Here is an 18,044-nt window from a genome sequence, read left to right on the forward strand (position 1 = left end):
CCTTAAAAAACTAAAACAACGGTCAACAAACCTCTTTGTTTCGTAGGAATTCAACAATTGTTGACCATTATTTCTGTAATTAGGAACACCAGGACAGTAAGCTAACTACATTTCACATCATAGAAACGCTGCTGTAAATAACATTGTAATTTAACTTACATCATTAATAATATTATGATCAACAGTATTTCTTTGTATTAAATTCAAATTAAATGATGCATATCAAATTAAAGAAATGGGAAATTAAAGAAATGTTTTGGCCTACAGATATTATTTAAAAAAAAATAATGTAACAACCTCAGCAGCGACCTCATTTCCCCTCTCGTCTGTTCCAACCACTCAGCATTCAGCATCACCAGTCTACTAATCACCGGCCTGATCATCTGTCATCATCGGCACCTGTTTTCTCACCTTAAGTTAGATGTTTTTTAATGTTTGAATGATTCGTAGGTCACTACGTCAGGTCCAGGGACGGGAGCCTGGAGAACTATTTCCCAGGACTATGTTAAAAATAAAAGAAAGTCTCTTTGGAACAAAATATAAAGCATTTGAGTGGCACAACTTTTTGCACAGTACTGTATGTTGAAACCAACTTGGAAAACAATAACCCATTGTTAGATCTTTATAAAGTTCTAAAGAATTGATGCATTTCATCGTGTCAGTGTTGTTGTTCACCACCAACCTCAGCCACTTCAAGGCAAAGCCATTAGCACTTATTCATCTTCTAAAACTCCACAGAGCTTACAAACAGCATCTTTTATGGGCTTCTTATCCATCTTTCAGCACCAGAGACACCCCAGTCCGTTATCAGACTAGGTAGTATCCCCATAAAGACGTTTCCCGCTTTGCCTCGCTATGACGCGGCACTCGTACTAGCAGGCCTGAGATAACAACTTGCGCGTGGGTGGCATGGCTGAGCGTGTATGTGCGTGTGGCTTTGATCTCCTTGTTGTGTTTAGATGTTTAGGGATATCCTATCACCTCAGTTGTTGGTGTGGTCACCCCCAGCACCAGCACCAGCAAACATACAACAAACACACACACACACACATACACACTCCTCGGGCAATGCGAAGGGGTTTGTTAAAGATGAAAGTAAAGTGGGGAGTGTGTTTGTGTTTCGATCACTGTTGTATTTGCTCTGCCCTCCCCAGCAGACGCTCATCTCACCGAGGGTTTAGTTAAGAGGAAATCACCAACCCGGTTGTTTTTATGTCACTGTGGAGCTGTTAACAAAGCTACATTTTTACAAACATCGCTGTAAAGCCTTACCACGTAGGCCACGTTTAGGTTTTTATCACTCCCGCTTCCCAAGGGGGCTGTTTACATCCTGAGCGGTTTATACTGGCTGTTTAATAGAGAAGTAAATCAGTGTGTTTCCCCTGATAGCAAGCAAGGAAATCTAATCTGCGAAGCACAATCAATCAAATTTAGGTGTTCATTCATCATCTGTTTGAATCTTACTGACATGTTCCAGATGAAAAATGGACTTCACTGAACGTTTGACAAGTTTGAGTTTGACACGCTTGTGTTTTGCGTGTTCAACGCTCACATTTGTCTGAAACAGTTTCGCAATATCTCTCGGTTGTATACAGTGATAAAGAGGTGGTGTCGTTTAGCCCGTGTAACTTAATTTTTTTTTTATTTAAAGAAACAAGCATTTAACCATTCTAAAAATGTTTTCTTTCCTAAATACAGCTACTTTTGTATCATGGGTAGCCGCGTTCTTTAGCATATAACTAATAAATACATCTAATTTCTTTATCTAGCATCCATGCTAATGACATGCATTAATTAGTTTTAATGAATAATTTGCCTTCATTGATTTACACTACAGGCCTTTTGATCCAGATGGGATTTTGCCTGTCATGGCAGTTCACATTACAAGTGAATTTTGTCTGACTCTAACGTGGAAGTGTCTGTCTTCTGAAACGGCACACATGTGCACATTGATCGTCTTTGCTCACGTTATCTGGGATAAAACCCAGCAAGAGATGCAATTTTAGCAAAAATACATGCTTGGGGTTTAGCCTTGGATGACAGCGAGGAGTTAGTAGGCTGTATTTGTTGAGGTCCAGAAGAAGGAAGAAAGCCAGACGTCTCACTTAAGCTGGTTCAGCAGCTGTTGATGGCATTGCTATGAAATCCCCACGCTGCCGGTGCTGAATGTTGACGTCAGCGAGCACCCTATGCATGAAATCTGATCTGCGCCTTCTCATTCAAGTCACATGACCAAGTATGGGATATACTGTATACCCAATCTAGGACCGTTTATAAAAGTGATTTAGATACAATCGGAAAAAACATCAGATTTGAACTTTCAGACAGCCTTAAAAACACATCTGTATTATATTAGGGTGAAAAAAAATTCATCAGATTTGAGTCACCTTAGGTTGGTAATGTGATTGTAGCCGTAGGTTCCAGGGTTGAGCCAATATCTCAGAAAATAAAAAAAGAACAAATCATAGAACATACTTTTCTTTTTGCCATGACCTTTTGGAAATTCAGAAAAATGTAACCTCCAGTTACATCCTGTTGAATTGTTCGAATATTTAAAAAATTTCACGTCCTGAATGTACTCGTGAGTTATAGTTTGTTGAGACAGACAAAAGTTCAGCAGACTGTTATTTTTTAATTTATTAATCTAAAACATATGCATAACTTGTTGTAAAGGATGACTTCGCTGTGTTTAAAATGTCTTTTACCTTTACGTCCCATATATATTTGTAGTTGTAATATCAGCGGTACATAAACTCCACACCCACTACAGACTCAGCGATGTTGTGGATTACAGGTTCATCTAAGAGTAAGATTTATAAATGTTAAAGCAAGTGTCGAGCTAGAGCACCATAACCACAGATGGGATTTAGCTTGAGCCTGTGGTGAGACGTCTCGAACTGTGTGAGCTTGCCTGGGGAACAGCTTTAGCTACAGGGGATTCTGCTGGTCTTGGAGGCGATGACATCATCCTCTAAGACTCGCGTGGTGTCTGTTTTCGGGCTGAGCGCAGTTGTCTGTCTGTGTTTGGCAGAGCTGTTCCAAGCCGATGTAGACGAGTTCTGCCAATACTACGGGAGGAGGAACGGGGGCCTGTGCTTTCCCGATTTCCACCGAAAGCTACTGCGCGGGCAGGATTCCAACTACTTGGGAGATGAGAGAATCGACAGGTATGTATAGATGTACATTCAGATTTCAGTGATTAATTGTTGCATTTCTTTACATAAGAGCAATCCTTGGCATTCATGGATTAGATGGCTTCACGTCACAGTTAGTTCTGTGCTGACGATTTAAAAAATTGAGTTTATCAGACGATGAATGCCAGCACTGTGGCAGATAGGAGCAGAGGTCATTGATGTCCCAACATGCATGAATGAGCCTACATGTAAAAATATTCCCGCTTGTGCTCTCGGCCTGGCTCGATGCCCCCTCCTTCTCATGGCCCGAGCCAGGTTTGTTTGTCTAGTGCTGGTTTAGCCAGCTTTACGGGCACAAAGAAAGTGCTTATGCTGCTCCTGCTCTGATCTGCACCAGTGGGCTTTGAAGCTTATGTGAAAGGACATGGTCAGGGACGGTCTCTGAAAGCAGCTATCTTAGCTGATAGAATTAAAGGAGAACCAACAAAATAGGTGTCCTTTTTTAATTTTTTTAAAAACTTTTGGCCTAAAGAGCTCAAATGTTCACTCCGATGTTGAGTTTGAACCTCAGGATTCTGATAAGGACTACATCGATTTAGTTTACATTTGCTCCGGAACACTTTAATCCACACCTGACTTTTTTGCCAAAACATCTTTCGTTTGTTCCATCCTTGGAGCCAGAGCAACGAGAAAACACTTTGGATATGTTCAGTAATGTAAATATGAGTAGATAGTAACTCTTTAAACATAGACATATTTGTCTGATATTTATCAGTGTGAATATTAGACAAAACAGACCAGAATGTCCGTATCAGCAGGATCGCATTGTGCATTCCTAAACCTGTGTCGATTCCCTTTGTAGCTGCCGGCACCTGCCGCTGACCGCGCTAATGCTCCCGACGCACTTGCTGGTATAGACAACTGGTCAACTTTGTGACCCTAAAGATAAAAAAATTTTTATATAGTGATTTATTCTTCTCATATTAAAGCAATGTTTAAAATTTGTTCTTTTATAATTAATGTCACTCCCTCATTGACCTCCCATTTTCCACAGTAAAAAAACGGAGTTTGTTATGTTATTGAGAAACCACACGACGCACAATGTCCTGTCTTAAAGACTTGGAGACACCTTTCACCAATTCACCAATTTATACAGAAAACTATACGATATAAATCATTCGAAAATCCATTATATGAAGCATTCTCCTTTAGAGTGGTACACCCTGGAACGGGATGCCAATTTATTGCAAGGCACACACATACACAGTCACATGCTCATTCACACACTACAGGCAATTAGCCTAAGCTGCATGCCTTTGAATTGTGGGAGGAAACCGGACTAGCTGGGGGAAACCCACCAAGCACAGAAAGAACAAGCAAACTCCACCAACCCGGACCCTGGAGGTGCACGGCCCCAGTGCTTGCCACCATGCCACCTAATGTTGTTTTTAACAATTTATTATTGAATGATCTGACTCAGCTGCTCTCTTCATCAGGAAGCATAAGCACAACTGCTACTGCGCTCAGGAGATCTTGAGTGGACTACGTCAGCCGGTGGCCGTGGTGCATTGTGGGGATGGCTCGCAGCGCCTTTTCATTGTGGAGAAGGAAGGATTTGTGCACATCCTCACCCATGATATGGAGCTTCTTAAAGAGCCATACCTGGACATCCACAAGCTAGTGCAAACTGGGATCAAGGTGAGACACACTGAAGCATTGTTTAAATGCTAGTTAGTGGGTGGAATACGGTAAAAAAAATATATATATAGTTTTTTTTGGCTCTAAAAAAACAGCACTTTAGACTATTGTTCACCTGGGCCAGTACTATGTGCGGTGGTCTGGGAATTCTGGCCAAAAAGACAAAATAAAATCATTGGTTTCAGATTTTGATCTAATAATGTTGTACAATTACAAGTCGACCATTGCTATAGTTCACCAAATCCAATCCAGCAAAATAGGGTGGACAGTTTTGGGAAGCAAAAAAAAAAGGCGTAGTTAATTAGCCCTACAGTATAATAAGAGATTGCATCCTCTTTGCACAGCACTGCATGATGCATTTCCTGTTTTCATTCATGCATCATCATTAACTGCTTGCATCGATGTTCAAAAAACTAAACTGTTTATATTTTTAAATAAACTGTAAGAAAAAATATAAATATATAACATTAAAAAAAATTTATATTAGGTGAATGGAGATCAATCAGAATTCCCTTGGGAGTTTGTGGGAATGGGATTAATGAGGTCCTGTACACACCATTAGTATACCGATTTGGTCGCGAGAAGCTGGACCATCTGGTTTATTTCCCCCTTAAACAAGAGCTTTCGACTTTTTGGGCATGGCCCCCAATTTGTTAAATAGCACATGTATTGTTTCTATTCGTTTTTTCTGATCTGGTTCAACTGGGGTGATGTGTATTACCTGAACCCAGTGTGGAAGTGCATGCCTGACAATAACTAGCATGCTTTATAGAGCAAAAATAAACAGACATATTCAGTGTCAGGCACAGTCATGAATAGTTCAGAGAGAGAGGAGTGCTTCTTTGAATACACATCGCTCTACTCCATGGATTAGTTCCAGACAGGAAGATGTGAATGTGTCTGTAGTGAAGAGCAATTAGCACCTCCAGGAGCCCAGGATGAATGGAATTCCATCTATCCTGGGCTCCTGGTATCAGGGAAGTCTCATCTCCAGGATGCCATAATGCAGGTCAGGTGCATTTTTAGTATATTTTAATGTTGAACTAAATAAAAACTAAGGACGTTTGGGGTAAAACCTAAGGCAAGACTTTTTACCTTTCTACCTCACACTTTGTCTGTGCCCTGCAGGCCTGAGTCTAAAGTTGAAAAGATTTTAAACCAGATACAGTGTTGGTATAAATAGAAGGAGTGAGTAGAAGAACACAGAACCCACTAGTGCAATATGGAAGGGGAAATGGCAAAATGTATACGGAAGATGCTTTTTGCTTTACACTCAGTACATGGTGTCAGTCTGGCTAATTTGTGTTTGTCCGACTAAAACCACACATTTAAAATAAATGAAAGCATGTTAGTCAGACTGAAATCTTACTGAATCAAACTCGAAAAGTCAGACTAGCACACCCAGATTATGCAGTTGGGATTCGAGCTACTCCCTGCCCCAGACGTCGAGCAAAATGCAGAACAGTGGAAGAAGCCACAAAGGATGGTGTGCATCTAATTTGTACAAAAAGTTAATCGTACAGCACGCAGCACTCCAAACTTGCTGTTACTGTTTGACATGGTACCAGTTTACCACTAGCTAACTTCTGTGACATAATAAGTCAATTACTAACCACCTGAAAGGGGAATATCGCCATCTATTGTATCAGAATAGGACCTGCTTCGTCAATCAATCAATTCCCCTGCTATGCTTATATAATGGGACGAGGACATCAGTCCAATTAAATGGCCTGGACGACTTACTTTATATCTATAGCTCCATTTAACTGTGCATCTAATAGATTTGACCAACTGATGCTGTAAGCAGAACATATATATTTCTTTAATCACAGGTCTGTTATTAAGCATAGAATCTTGAGCACTCACACTCTCTTATAGAAGGCGACCAAATTTTACAGTGTGACAAGTGAAAAATTACATAGCGTAAAGCAGGCTTTAGAGATAAGAGATTATATGTTGCATATACTTGTATGTTATTCTTCATGCTACAGCCAATAAAGGCTATGGTTAATTAAATTTCTGTAAAATTAGAGGACGTGGACACTCGATTGTAAGATATCTTCCCATACATCAACAGGAGCTTTGCCGTGTGCCACTACGGATGTTTATCTGTCCCCATTACAAGTGCATTCTTTTTAAAACGCATTTATTTGCACAAGCGTCCCAAGAAGAAGGAAGTTTACATGTGTCGCATGCTTCTTTCTTTTCCCCAGAGAGAGTGATTAGGGGCTTCCGTGAATTTGACATGCGAACGCTTCGCTAGGAAGACCTTGTGCACCTTATCGTAATTAAGCATAATTGGCTGTGGATTCAACACTCATTATGTCAAAATTAGGGAAGTCTCAAGCCCTGCTCGTCCCCAAGAGTCCTATTCTGTGAAGTTTGGCTGCTATCATAGCGAGAGCTACACAGAACGGATGGTGTTTATACAAAGCGGCAACAGGATGTTGCGCTCTTTGCGTCCGCGGTAGGTCCCCTGGTTCCTTAGGAAAAGTAGATAGTATTTTTATCACTGCTATGATTCTAATGTTCTATGTTTCCTTAAACCGTCAGTCCTCTGGCTGCCAATTACACCAGTTCAATAACAATGCACTGTCCACTATAGGGAGGTCCCTCATGCGCTGTGGGTGTTCTCTGATTAAATAGTGTCTGCTGTATCTTCGGCCCCAAGGGTCCAGAAACGCGTGTATATTCCACCTCTGTCATTATCACTCTGAATGAGCCTTGTTTTTAGACTAGCATACCTCGCATGGTTGCCATTTTGCCAAGAGACTCAGACACAATTATTCTTTTTGACCTCTTTATACATACATGAAGAGTCAATACTCACTGTTCTTCTTTCCTGATTCACACCAGTGCAACGCGTTTCCTCGGTCCTTAAGTGGGACAATTAAACCCTGTCAGCTGACTCCCAAGCCAACTGGGTAATTGAAATTTTTTTTATTTCTATTCAGCTGTGCATTGTAGGATAATGATCTTCCTCCATGCCATCACAGCTGCATGTGCGGTGTTTACCAGGTTAACCAGCTGCTAACGTTGTCTGGATTTGACAGAGCAAGACTACGCTTAAGCGCCGGTGCTTCGCCAATTAACTTGTTTTGGGTTTGCGTCGAGTCAAGCTTTTCCAGATGCCGAAATGAACTCCAGTCCTCATGGTGACACGTAAAGACCCGGAGCATGTGTTGATCTTTTAAAATATTTGTGCGAGGGAGATGGTGATTAAGAGTTTAGACTTGATTCGTTGCACGTTGCATTGTTAGCGGCGAAAGCACGGGACCGCTCCGCTGTTGTGTCTGCTAGTCCGGGGTGCATGGCGGCGGGGATGAAGACATCTGTATGCAACGTGAGCATGGCTCTATTGCCAGAACGAAGGCAGCCAGCTGCAATAAAGTATTTCTCGCTGAAGCAAATAGTTCACGGCATGTCATGCTCTCTGTCACACTACACACACAGCTGTTGGGGTTTTTCACTCAGATGAGCAAGAAGGGCTCTCAGACCTGTCTGGGATAAGTACCCCAGCTTTGACAAATGGCCTTTTTCCTCCTGCTCACCCCCCTCCTTTTTAACAGATCACTTCAGGAAACGACCACTGCTGTCATCTCACTTGACTTAACACCCCCCAGCACTGTCCTGATCCCCAAGAAGAAAGTTTAGCTCTCGGGGTAAACCAGTGTGGCCGAAAACATTGCGATTTGCTGTCTTCCATACAATTTTCCATTGTAGTCCATTTCCAGTTCCAGTAATGTATAACAACAGGTGTAGGATTGTGTGTTTTTTGAAGGCGATGGAACACTAGATGTGTGTGAAACCCAAGCCCAGAGATTGGGATCAAGAGTTCAGATGGCTTTTTTGTTTATTTGTTTGTTTGTTTGTTTAGTTTGCAATCAGCTTGTGGGTAATGCTTTTTAGGTAGGATTTCCAAAGCGAGCGCACTAGGATCAAAAGCTACACCGAGCTAAGCTATGCATCAAGCCTTGAAATCCAAAAGCCAGGAAACTGCCAATGGCTACGTGAAATTTAGGAGGAGTGTTGTGTAGTGTGTGGCTTTAGCACATCTCGTTCTCGCTTCCTGGCTCTGGTTCCACTACTGGCAGAACACTTATAAAGGCATGCTCTTATGGTCATCGCATGCTTGCTTCCCTGAATCTGGATATTGTAAAACAGACACACGCTAAATATACTAAGCCTCTCCTAGGAAGGCATTTTGAAGAAGAAGCTGTTGCTGGTATAATACACTTGAAGACAGTCTAAATAATAATAATTAAAAAAAAAAGAAATCATAATAAAAGAGACAGAAACCAGAAAGACATCATAACCTACCCAGTTAGCGCTGATTTGAGTAATATGTTATGGTTGCTGTTACATAAGAAAGGTTATCTTGCAACATGTCCAGCTTGTAAATTCCTTAAGAGCTTGGAAATACGTGGTTGAAGTGTCTTGGCTGAAGATTGGGGCGCTTGTGCCAGCGTTGCAATTAAGCAGACCTGTTCATTGGGCGCAAGCCTGCCAACAACTTGCCCCCACTGGTATTCCTACTCTTCTAATGATAAATGGACCACAATGAAGTGAATTTGGCTTCATTTCAGCTACACTTCAGCTGTTAATTCAGATCAGAGGAGTCAGGAGTGGATCTTTCTTGCCACACAGTATCATCACTGGGGTCTGCCCGCTTCAATGGTCAATGTTTAAGGCTCATGCAATTTCAGTCATGGGCTTGTTTTAGCGTTTCGGTTATAAAATCAGTCCTAGGAAACACACTAAGATGCATTCCCTTGGTTGCATTATAACTGCTGACCCAGGAACAGGCTTTTAATAAAAACAAATGTCTGGTCGAGCCTAATGAGGCCATAAAGTCATTATTTATCTGTTGGATTTCCCACTCTTGCGGTCGAAACGAAAAGACTCCGGAGTGTGATTACTCAAGTTTCTGAAGATCTTTTACACTCCTCTCTGGAGCATTCCAGGGATGGTTCAGACTCGCGTCCACATTTGTGCCACTGGCCTGTCCAACTTGGATTAGATCGGCGCAGCTTAACAGAGCTTCTCTGACCAATTTATGGTCTGTGTGTTTTGGCTCGATATGCGAGCTGAACCGCAGAGTTAACTCAAGCAGTTCACAGAAGACCTCTCTTTACTCAATTCCTGTGAAATATCCGAAAGGAATGCCGCATAACTGACATGACGGCATACTGTATTTGTTTATTGGACACGCTGCATTGGCTCATTGTGGGGTGAAAACATTCCTCCCATGTTACGTCCGATCCCAAAGCGCTAAATCCTTGTTCAAAAACAATCTTTCTTTAAAAAAAAAAAAAAGCTGTTATTCAAACATTTTGAACACATATGTCTGGCATTCTGTTCATTCTTTTCATTTTCCTAACAATACAAGAAAAAAAAAGAGAGATGAAAGCCCAACCTGATCGTTCGGTCAGGGATTGAAATGATACAGCTGCTTATTACAGCTGACAATGATGTAGACCACCAGAGTTGTGACAACCGATGTTGCTGCCCCCAGGGTGAAACAAAGGTTTACCTATTACACAAGCAATTTCTTTGCTATTCTAAACATGTTGCCAAGACAGTGGGAGTTGGCAGTTTGCTTCTTGTTTATTTTGATTTTTTTTTTTCCATTCCTTTTTTCCTCCTCTCTCAAATTTTGCACGGATTAAAAAACAGAGGGTGCGTAGGGGAATAGGGTGGGGGTCGAGATGGGATAAGAAGGTGGAGGCCCACAGCTTGGGCTGAAGGACTCCTGGGCTTTTTGTGCTCTCGACGAACTGCCAGTGAGCTAATAAATTCTTTCAGCCTCTCGCCGCTGCATTCGTGGATATCCCCCCAAAGATTACACACACAAATCACTAGTGTGGTGGAGGCTGCAGGGAGGGACCAAGCATCATGGAGGGGCCTCGCCCCAAAAATGAGCCACACATAACCAAAAGGAGGACCAGGAAAAAAAAAAAAAAAAGGGGGGGGTTGCCGGGAGTCAAATGTTTTATAATTGTTTGTAATGCAGTAGTCAAGGAGGGAGAAAGGGGGGCGAGAATAAAAGAGAGTCGGAGCAAGAGGGCATGGGGGTAACTGGCTCCCATATGGAGAGAGCGAGATAGAAAAGGAGAGAATAAGAAAGAGAGGGACAGAAAGGGACATGGGGGGCCTGGCTTTAAGCCTGGCCCTACGCTGGCTTTTAAAAAGGGAACATAATTAACTTCTAGATTCTTTGTGCTCCCCATCTGACTTGCAGGGAGGAGATGAAAGGGGCTTGCTAAGCCTGGCATTCCACCCCAATTATAAGAAAAACGGCAAGCTCTACGTCTCCTACACGACCAACCAGGAGCGCTGGGCTATCGGCCCTCATGACCACATTCTCCGTGTGGTCGAGTATACAGTGTCCAGGTAACAGTCAGCCACTTACACACTGCTCACATCTCAGACTGAACCATGTTGATGGGTGGGAGGGAAATAAAATTTGTTTCATGATTGTTATTAAATGTTTCAGGATATGTTTTAAAACCAGGTTCTTGACTGCCAAGCATGTTGTAAAATATTTTATGACAGTGAAGGATGTTTTTATAGAGATTTAATGGGGGTGCATAATTAAAGTTCATTGACGGAAATTCTTTTCTGCACCATCGCAAAACATGCAGCAGTTAAGCAGTTAGTTTGATTTTCACAGACACAACAATATAGCAATCGAGCGTTATGTATTTAATTTAACATTTTGCATGATTAATACTTAAACTATACAACAGTTCTTGGAAAATAAACATGTAACGGATAACCAAACATTTTTATTTCTAAAATATAAATTATACAAATGTGTTTTATTTCTAGTGCTTTTTTTTTATATAAATTTAGGTTTATGGCACAGATCAAGATGGCAGTGGATAAAAAAAGGTGTATATTGAACAATTCCTATGTTTTATTCAAGGAAAAACCCCAACCAGGTGGACACTAGGACTTTTCGGGTCTTAATGGAGGTGGCCGAGCTCCACAGGAAGCACTTAGGCGGGCAGTTGCACTTCGGACCTGATGGGCTATTACATATCTTTCTGGGTGATGGGATGATCACTCTGGATGATATGGAGGAGATGGATGGATTGAGGTGATTCTACCAACAATGTTTATGAGGAATATGCACATCTAGTACTAGATGGTAACGACAAAACATGGAGCTATCTAAAGCTCTAAAACCATTGGCGTGATGAGCAGTGAGCTTGCGGTGTAGGTTGTCTTTGACTTTGATATTTGCTATCAACCAACTAAAAGAGATTTGTTGCTGCAGTGACTTCACTGGATCAGTTCTGAGGGTAGATGTCGACACGGATCACTGCTCCACACCCTATGTCATACCAGGAGACAACCCGTACTTCAACAGCACCAATCAGCCACCAGAAATCTTCGCCCATGGACTGCATGATCCTGGCAGGTGGGTACGAGGATGCTTCCTCAGAGCAAGTCATAAGATGACTAAGTCAGCAAGATGACTAAGGTTTGGATTAAGTCTGTTCTCCAAAGTCATCTGAATAAAGGATCTGGTTGGTTTCTGATGGTTGCTTTGGCTACTGATGCTATCTTCTTCTGCTTCCTTCAGAGGGAAAGTTTGGGGGGTTATGGGGGTCATTTCTTTCATGGCTTGGTATGGTTTAGCATATCAATCAATCCAACATTCTTCTGACTGATCACCTTTATCCTATATTGAAACATTTCTATCCTGGTGGGCATGGTATCCTCCATTGATGAGTATTAGACCCATGTACTGTAAATGATATACTATGGCCATACTACCAGTTCTCAACTCAATTGAAAAACTGTAGGAGATTTTGGAAGCAATGTGTTAAGACAGCGCTCTCCACCACCATCATCAAAGGAACAGTCTTCATCCTTCCAGGAAAATTTCAGAGATAATGCCAAGGCATATTGAAGCTATTCTAGGGACTTAATCATTTGTCACCCATCTGTAGGCTATGTATCATCAAAACGTTTGGGTATAACCCTTTTTTTCAGTTTCTTTGGAAACAGTGTAATAATACCAATCTGCTATTAATTATTATTATTATTATTATAATTATTATTATTACTTTCGAAAGTTTCGAAAAAGATTTAAGGGTAGCCTTGTTATTTATAGATTGCCTTTGTAGGACAAATGCAAAAAACAAACAACTGTATGTTGGGGACATTAGGAAAATGCAGAAATAAGAATTTCTACTGGCTTTAAACAAACACTATGACAAGCTGCATATTTCACACAGCTCTTGTGAGTAATACACTCTGTGACCAGGTTATTGGCTAATGGCTGTCCTAATCAACATTGTGTCTTAGGTGTGCGGTGGATAAACTTCACATGGACACCAACGGGAGCCTCCTGATCTTGTGTACCGATACGACAGGAAGAAACACAACAACCGGAAGAATCCTGCAAATCAGCAAAGGAAAAGATTACGGTATGTCTATTCATCTCCATTTATACTAGAGTTATAAATGTTAACTAGTTTTCAGCGTGTCTTAATAACTACAACAGCATTATGCAAGGAAAGAAACTATCTCTGCATTACCGCTGTTTCCTTCCTAAAACTATCAGTACTGAGTTTTAACTTCATTACTATTACTACATTCTTTTAGAATGTGACAACATGGGCTTTGAGGCATCTCCAGCTGTGGAAGAGAACTGAAGAACGTTTGAATCAAAAGGGTTATACAGTGTTGTTGCCAGGGAAATTAAAGTTTGTGTTCATGAATATGATATATCATTGTCAGACGTAATTAACATGTCCATGGTGCTTTGGTACAGTTCAGCACAAACCATATGGCTGAGAGCCTAATCAATACCAGAAGACTTCCTTTTGAATCTAAGAATTAGCTCGTTTAGATGGCTAAACGTCTGACCCGATCAGTCATGCTAGCACATTATATACCCCACCAACGCATGCCCCAAAGTAGGTCTAATAAATAGGCGAAATTACTGGTCCTTTAACACTGTTAAAGCATCAACTTGCTGAAAGTATAGGTTCATTAAACAGCACTGAGTAGTTTTACAACACGCTGACTGCAACATTATAATACCGGCCATTCCCAAAGCTGCCATAACTTATGTTGCTATACACACTGTCTCAAACACACAGTACACAAACCCTTGTTAGAACGTGGACCCTCCTTCACACAAGCTGGACGTTAACGATGCCATTTCGTAAAAAGGAGCATAGTCAGCTATCCATAAAATAAAGTTGTCTTTAATGTTTCCAAGCCATGGGTCATTAAAACCCTCCTCCACTGCCATGCTGAAGGATTGTTGGAAATATGGGATATACATTGCTAAGCAAACTGAGTCTTTGTTGCTGTACTATGTATGTTATGACACAATGTGACGTAATAGAAAGATGCAATCAGGTTCGAAAACAAGGACGTTCAAATAAGAGCTGAATCATCATTTTTATACAAAACATTTTTAGGAACTTTCATTGGCATGCTGTTGACATGATAGGATTGTGTGCCTTTTTTTTTTTTGTACAGAAAATGAACCATCTGTTTTTGACCTGGAGTCCAGCAGTGGTGCACTTCCAGTTGGTGGATTCATCTACAGAGGCTGTCAATCAAGAAGACTTTATGGAAGTTACGTGTTTGGTGACAAAAATGGGTAAGATAATTAAGTACAATACAAACTGTATGTGTTACATGTTGGCACATAGTTACAAATAAAGTTAAGTAAGAAACTATTCTTAATGTTTTAGTGGTATAGGGAGTAAGTTCTAATCTATATGATGCTAAGTGACAGCTTTCCTTTGGTTTGGTGTGTCCAAGTGTGCACACTTTCTGAAAAAGGGATATTATTTTTTGCAGAAAAAGGGAAATTTGGAAATTTGTTCAAAACCTCATATTATTACCGCTTAACACTCTGTTACTAACACAGTTGTGTAACTCAGCGTCCTCTGATATCTACTAATGTTGTCCAAAAATGGAGAATACTTAGTGAAAAAAAATTTTTTGGAAATGTATTTTGTTTGTCCTGAATTTTTAATGTAAAAGTTTACCTGTCAGCCATAACATTATGACCACTGATAGGTGAACTTCACAACATCGATCACCAGTAGACTGGGGACAGAATCATGGGCATCCAAAGCTCTCCCATGCCTGAGGGGGCCAAAAGTCAACCTGTCTGTTCAAATCCCAGTCAGTGCTTTAGTCAATTCTGAGCATTATAGAAAGCATTGAGCACAAACATTTCCTATCTAGGGGCCAGGGGTAGCTCAGTGGTTAAGGCATTGGAAGATCCCAGGTTCAAACCCCACAACCATAGAGTTGCCGCTGTTGGGCCCTTGAGCAAGGCCCTTAACCCTCAACTGCTCAAATGTATGATGAGATAAAAATGTAAGTCGCTCTGGATAAGAGCGTCTGCCAAATGCCTAAATGTAAATATCTAAAAAGGCACCCAAACGATCTGTCAAAGTCCTGCACACTTCCAGAACCCTATTGGCCCAAATGGAAACCAAAAAATAGGTGTTTTAATTGTTATGGCTGATCAATGGCTGATCCTAGGTCTTTCAGATTTTGATAATTTGTTCTCAGTGCCATGATTTAGGGTGAAATTTAACACCATGTTGGTATTTCAGGAAGCTCAGAATACTCCAGAGACCATCAGAGGACCGGCCATGGCAAGAAAAGCCATTCTGCCTTGGAAGTAGAAGTTCGTGCGGTTCCACCTTGGTTGGACAGATCTTGGGATTTGGAGAGGATGAACTAGGTGAGTGTAACCTTTATTTTTTACTCTTAGCTTTCTGATTACTGCTAAGCACGGGTTTGAAATATAATACTACTTATGATTATTACTATTCTTTAGTACCCTGCTCATTAGTCCAGAATAGTTCTTTCCAAAATAATAAGATGCCTTGCATACAAGACACTGAATACAGATGACTTTGAGGCCAAAAAAGAGTCAGAATTTAAAAGGATATCTCAGTGATACAGAACAGGCATTGCCAAGGTCACACTGGAAAGCCAACTCCCACTCCATAATACCTTTCCTCCATGGCACATTCCATTATGACAGAGTAGTTTAACTTCCTGACACATGACTTCCTCTCTTTCTTGCTGCTGACAGAAGATATGAACAAGATTCAAAGGTCAGAATGATTTGTCAGTGACTAGGGTTTCCATTTGCAATTAACTTCCCCAACCAAACCACAAATTTACCCTCACACCCAGTGATAACAGCCTCTCTCCTCTCCGGAGCAATCATTTATCTGAACCATGTGCCAAGTTCAGTGATGAAGTTCCTCCATGTCAGAACATAGGGATCGGATTGCAGGACTTGGTGGAAATCAAACCTCCAAGTGACTCACAGCAAGCCTGTGTTCCATCATGCTGTACAATCCCGCTTGACCTCTTATCACAGGGGAACATGAACTACTTGTTCCAAAATGCCTAGAATAAGCAAAGCAAGGCACCATCTTTTTTTATTATTATTTTTTTGCCATCCAAGCGGTAGAGATCTGCAAGGGAGGGTTTTGGTGCTCAGATGGATGAAATCAAACACACGGATTCAGCTCTATAATTTACAGAACTTACAAAACCACAATTCTAATTATCAATTTGATGAACGTTCCATAAGAACATGGTAAGTAGAAGAATGATTTATTTGACTAGAGTCATGAATCTGCCATAGTAGATAAACCAAGTTCTGCATGCATGACATCCTCATGGTTTCCCAATCTCCTTTTTTTAACCAGGTGAGGTCTACATCTTGACATCCAGCAAAAGCTTACCCATGCAGTTACACAGTGGGAGGCTTTACAAATTGGTGGACCCCAAAAGGTAAAAAAACATTTTACTGATATCAAGCTCTTTTCACTATTATACCTCAATAGTAAAAATCTTTCAAGATCTCCTAACCTACAGAACATCAGACCTGTAGAGGCTACCTTAACCCGCTCACTGAGCTCTTTATGGATAATTTGGTAACTTTGACTTTACAAGGAGGCAGAGTGATGCAGCAGGTATCATAGCTGCAGGTTTCAATCCGGAGCTTAGGCTGTCTGCTTGGAGTTTCTATGCAGGTTGCCTCTAAGATCATATAGCAGGTTCTCTGGTTTTCCTGCTTTTCTAAAATTGGCACTTTTGGATACAAGGCAGTCCTGGTCCAAATAAAATGGTTACTGAAGCTGAATAATTAAATGAGCAAACAAACAAACAAGTGAATGGATGAACTAACAAATTAATAGGAGCAAGTGGCCTGCCACTGGAGATTGCTAAGGAAAAAAATACTTTAAAGCAATAAACAACAATCACCAATAAGATGTAAATCATTTAAAATTAAAACCAAACAGTTTTTAGGTTCCCCTTCTTCCACCAAAACAGCTCCACAAAACCTTTGAAGATATGCCACAGTTGCTGTATGTTGCACATTCCATTGATCAGATTGGTTTGTCCATCAGATCCCATGCGTGCATGGATCGTATTGAGATCTGGAGAATTTATAGGTTAGGTCAACATCCTTACCCGTTAAGCCCCATATACAGCAATCTGTGATGCATTGAGTGTTCTGGTGCGTTTCTCTCATAGTCAGCATTAACTTTTTTTTCAGCAGTGGTGGCTCATTCAGTTAAGGCTGTGGGTTACTGGGTTACTGAAGGTCCGGGGTTCGAGCCCATGCATCACCAAGTTGCCACTGTTGAGCCCTTGAGCAAGGCTCTTAACCCTATTATTTTATTTTCATTGGCATTCCTGTGGGATCGGTTGGCCTTTGGTCCCCGCGAGCATATATGAGTCTTGGGTTCTCATGATCCTGTTCCCAGATTACTAATAGTTAATAAATGTTACAGTATTCAATTCACCTGGCGCTGGTCTTAAAGTTATGGCTGATTGGTGTAGTTAGCAGTATTCAGCATTATTTCCTCTGACTTCATTTCACTTAAGTGAGCCTGGACTGTTTCAGCATCCCAGTGATCTAATGTCAAACTATTAACTTGTGTAATAAGACTCTGCTTTTTGTCTACCGCTCAGTTTCAGCCTGCATATTGTGCTTACAAGAAGAATGAGAGCTTGGGATTATCCCAAGCTTTTTTACATTCTTTAACTTTAAGTATATCATAGTCACATTCTTTCTTTCGCTTTCCTTTGCGTGCACACACACACACACACACACACACACACACAAGGACTATGCCCCTTTAAACAAATCATCACACAACTGCCGGCCTCAGCCAACACAAACCTCAGCCA

The 18,044-nt window shown here is 41.0% G+C and overlaps 1 protein-coding gene across 1 annotated transcript in view; it reads left to right on the plus strand.

Annotated features, from left to right (window-relative positions):
- Positions 1-18,044, plus strand: part of hhip (hedgehog interacting protein) — a 34,931-nt gene that overhangs the window by 8,765 nt on the left and 8,122 nt on the right. The window contains exons 3-11 of the mRNA XM_053502683.1: positions 3,032-3,167; positions 4,631-4,832; positions 11,074-11,225; positions 11,761-11,934; positions 12,115-12,258; positions 13,152-13,273; positions 14,340-14,463; positions 15,437-15,567; positions 16,553-16,637. Coding sequence (XP_053358658.1) covers positions 3,032-3,167; positions 4,631-4,832; positions 11,074-11,225; positions 11,761-11,934; positions 12,115-12,258; positions 13,152-13,273; positions 14,340-14,463; positions 15,437-15,567; positions 16,553-16,637 — 1,270 coding nt within the window. The remainder of the gene's footprint in view (positions 1-3,031; positions 3,168-4,630; positions 4,833-11,073; positions 11,226-11,760; positions 11,935-12,114; positions 12,259-13,151; positions 13,274-14,339; positions 14,464-15,436; positions 15,568-16,552; positions 16,638-18,044) is intronic.

This window comes from Clarias gariepinus, chromosome 8, assembly GCF_024256425.1.
Source record: "Clarias gariepinus isolate MV-2021 ecotype Netherlands chromosome 8, CGAR_prim_01v2, whole genome shotgun sequence".
NCBI classification, from domain to species: Eukaryota; Metazoa; Chordata; class Actinopteri; order Siluriformes; family Clariidae; genus Clarias; species Clarias gariepinus.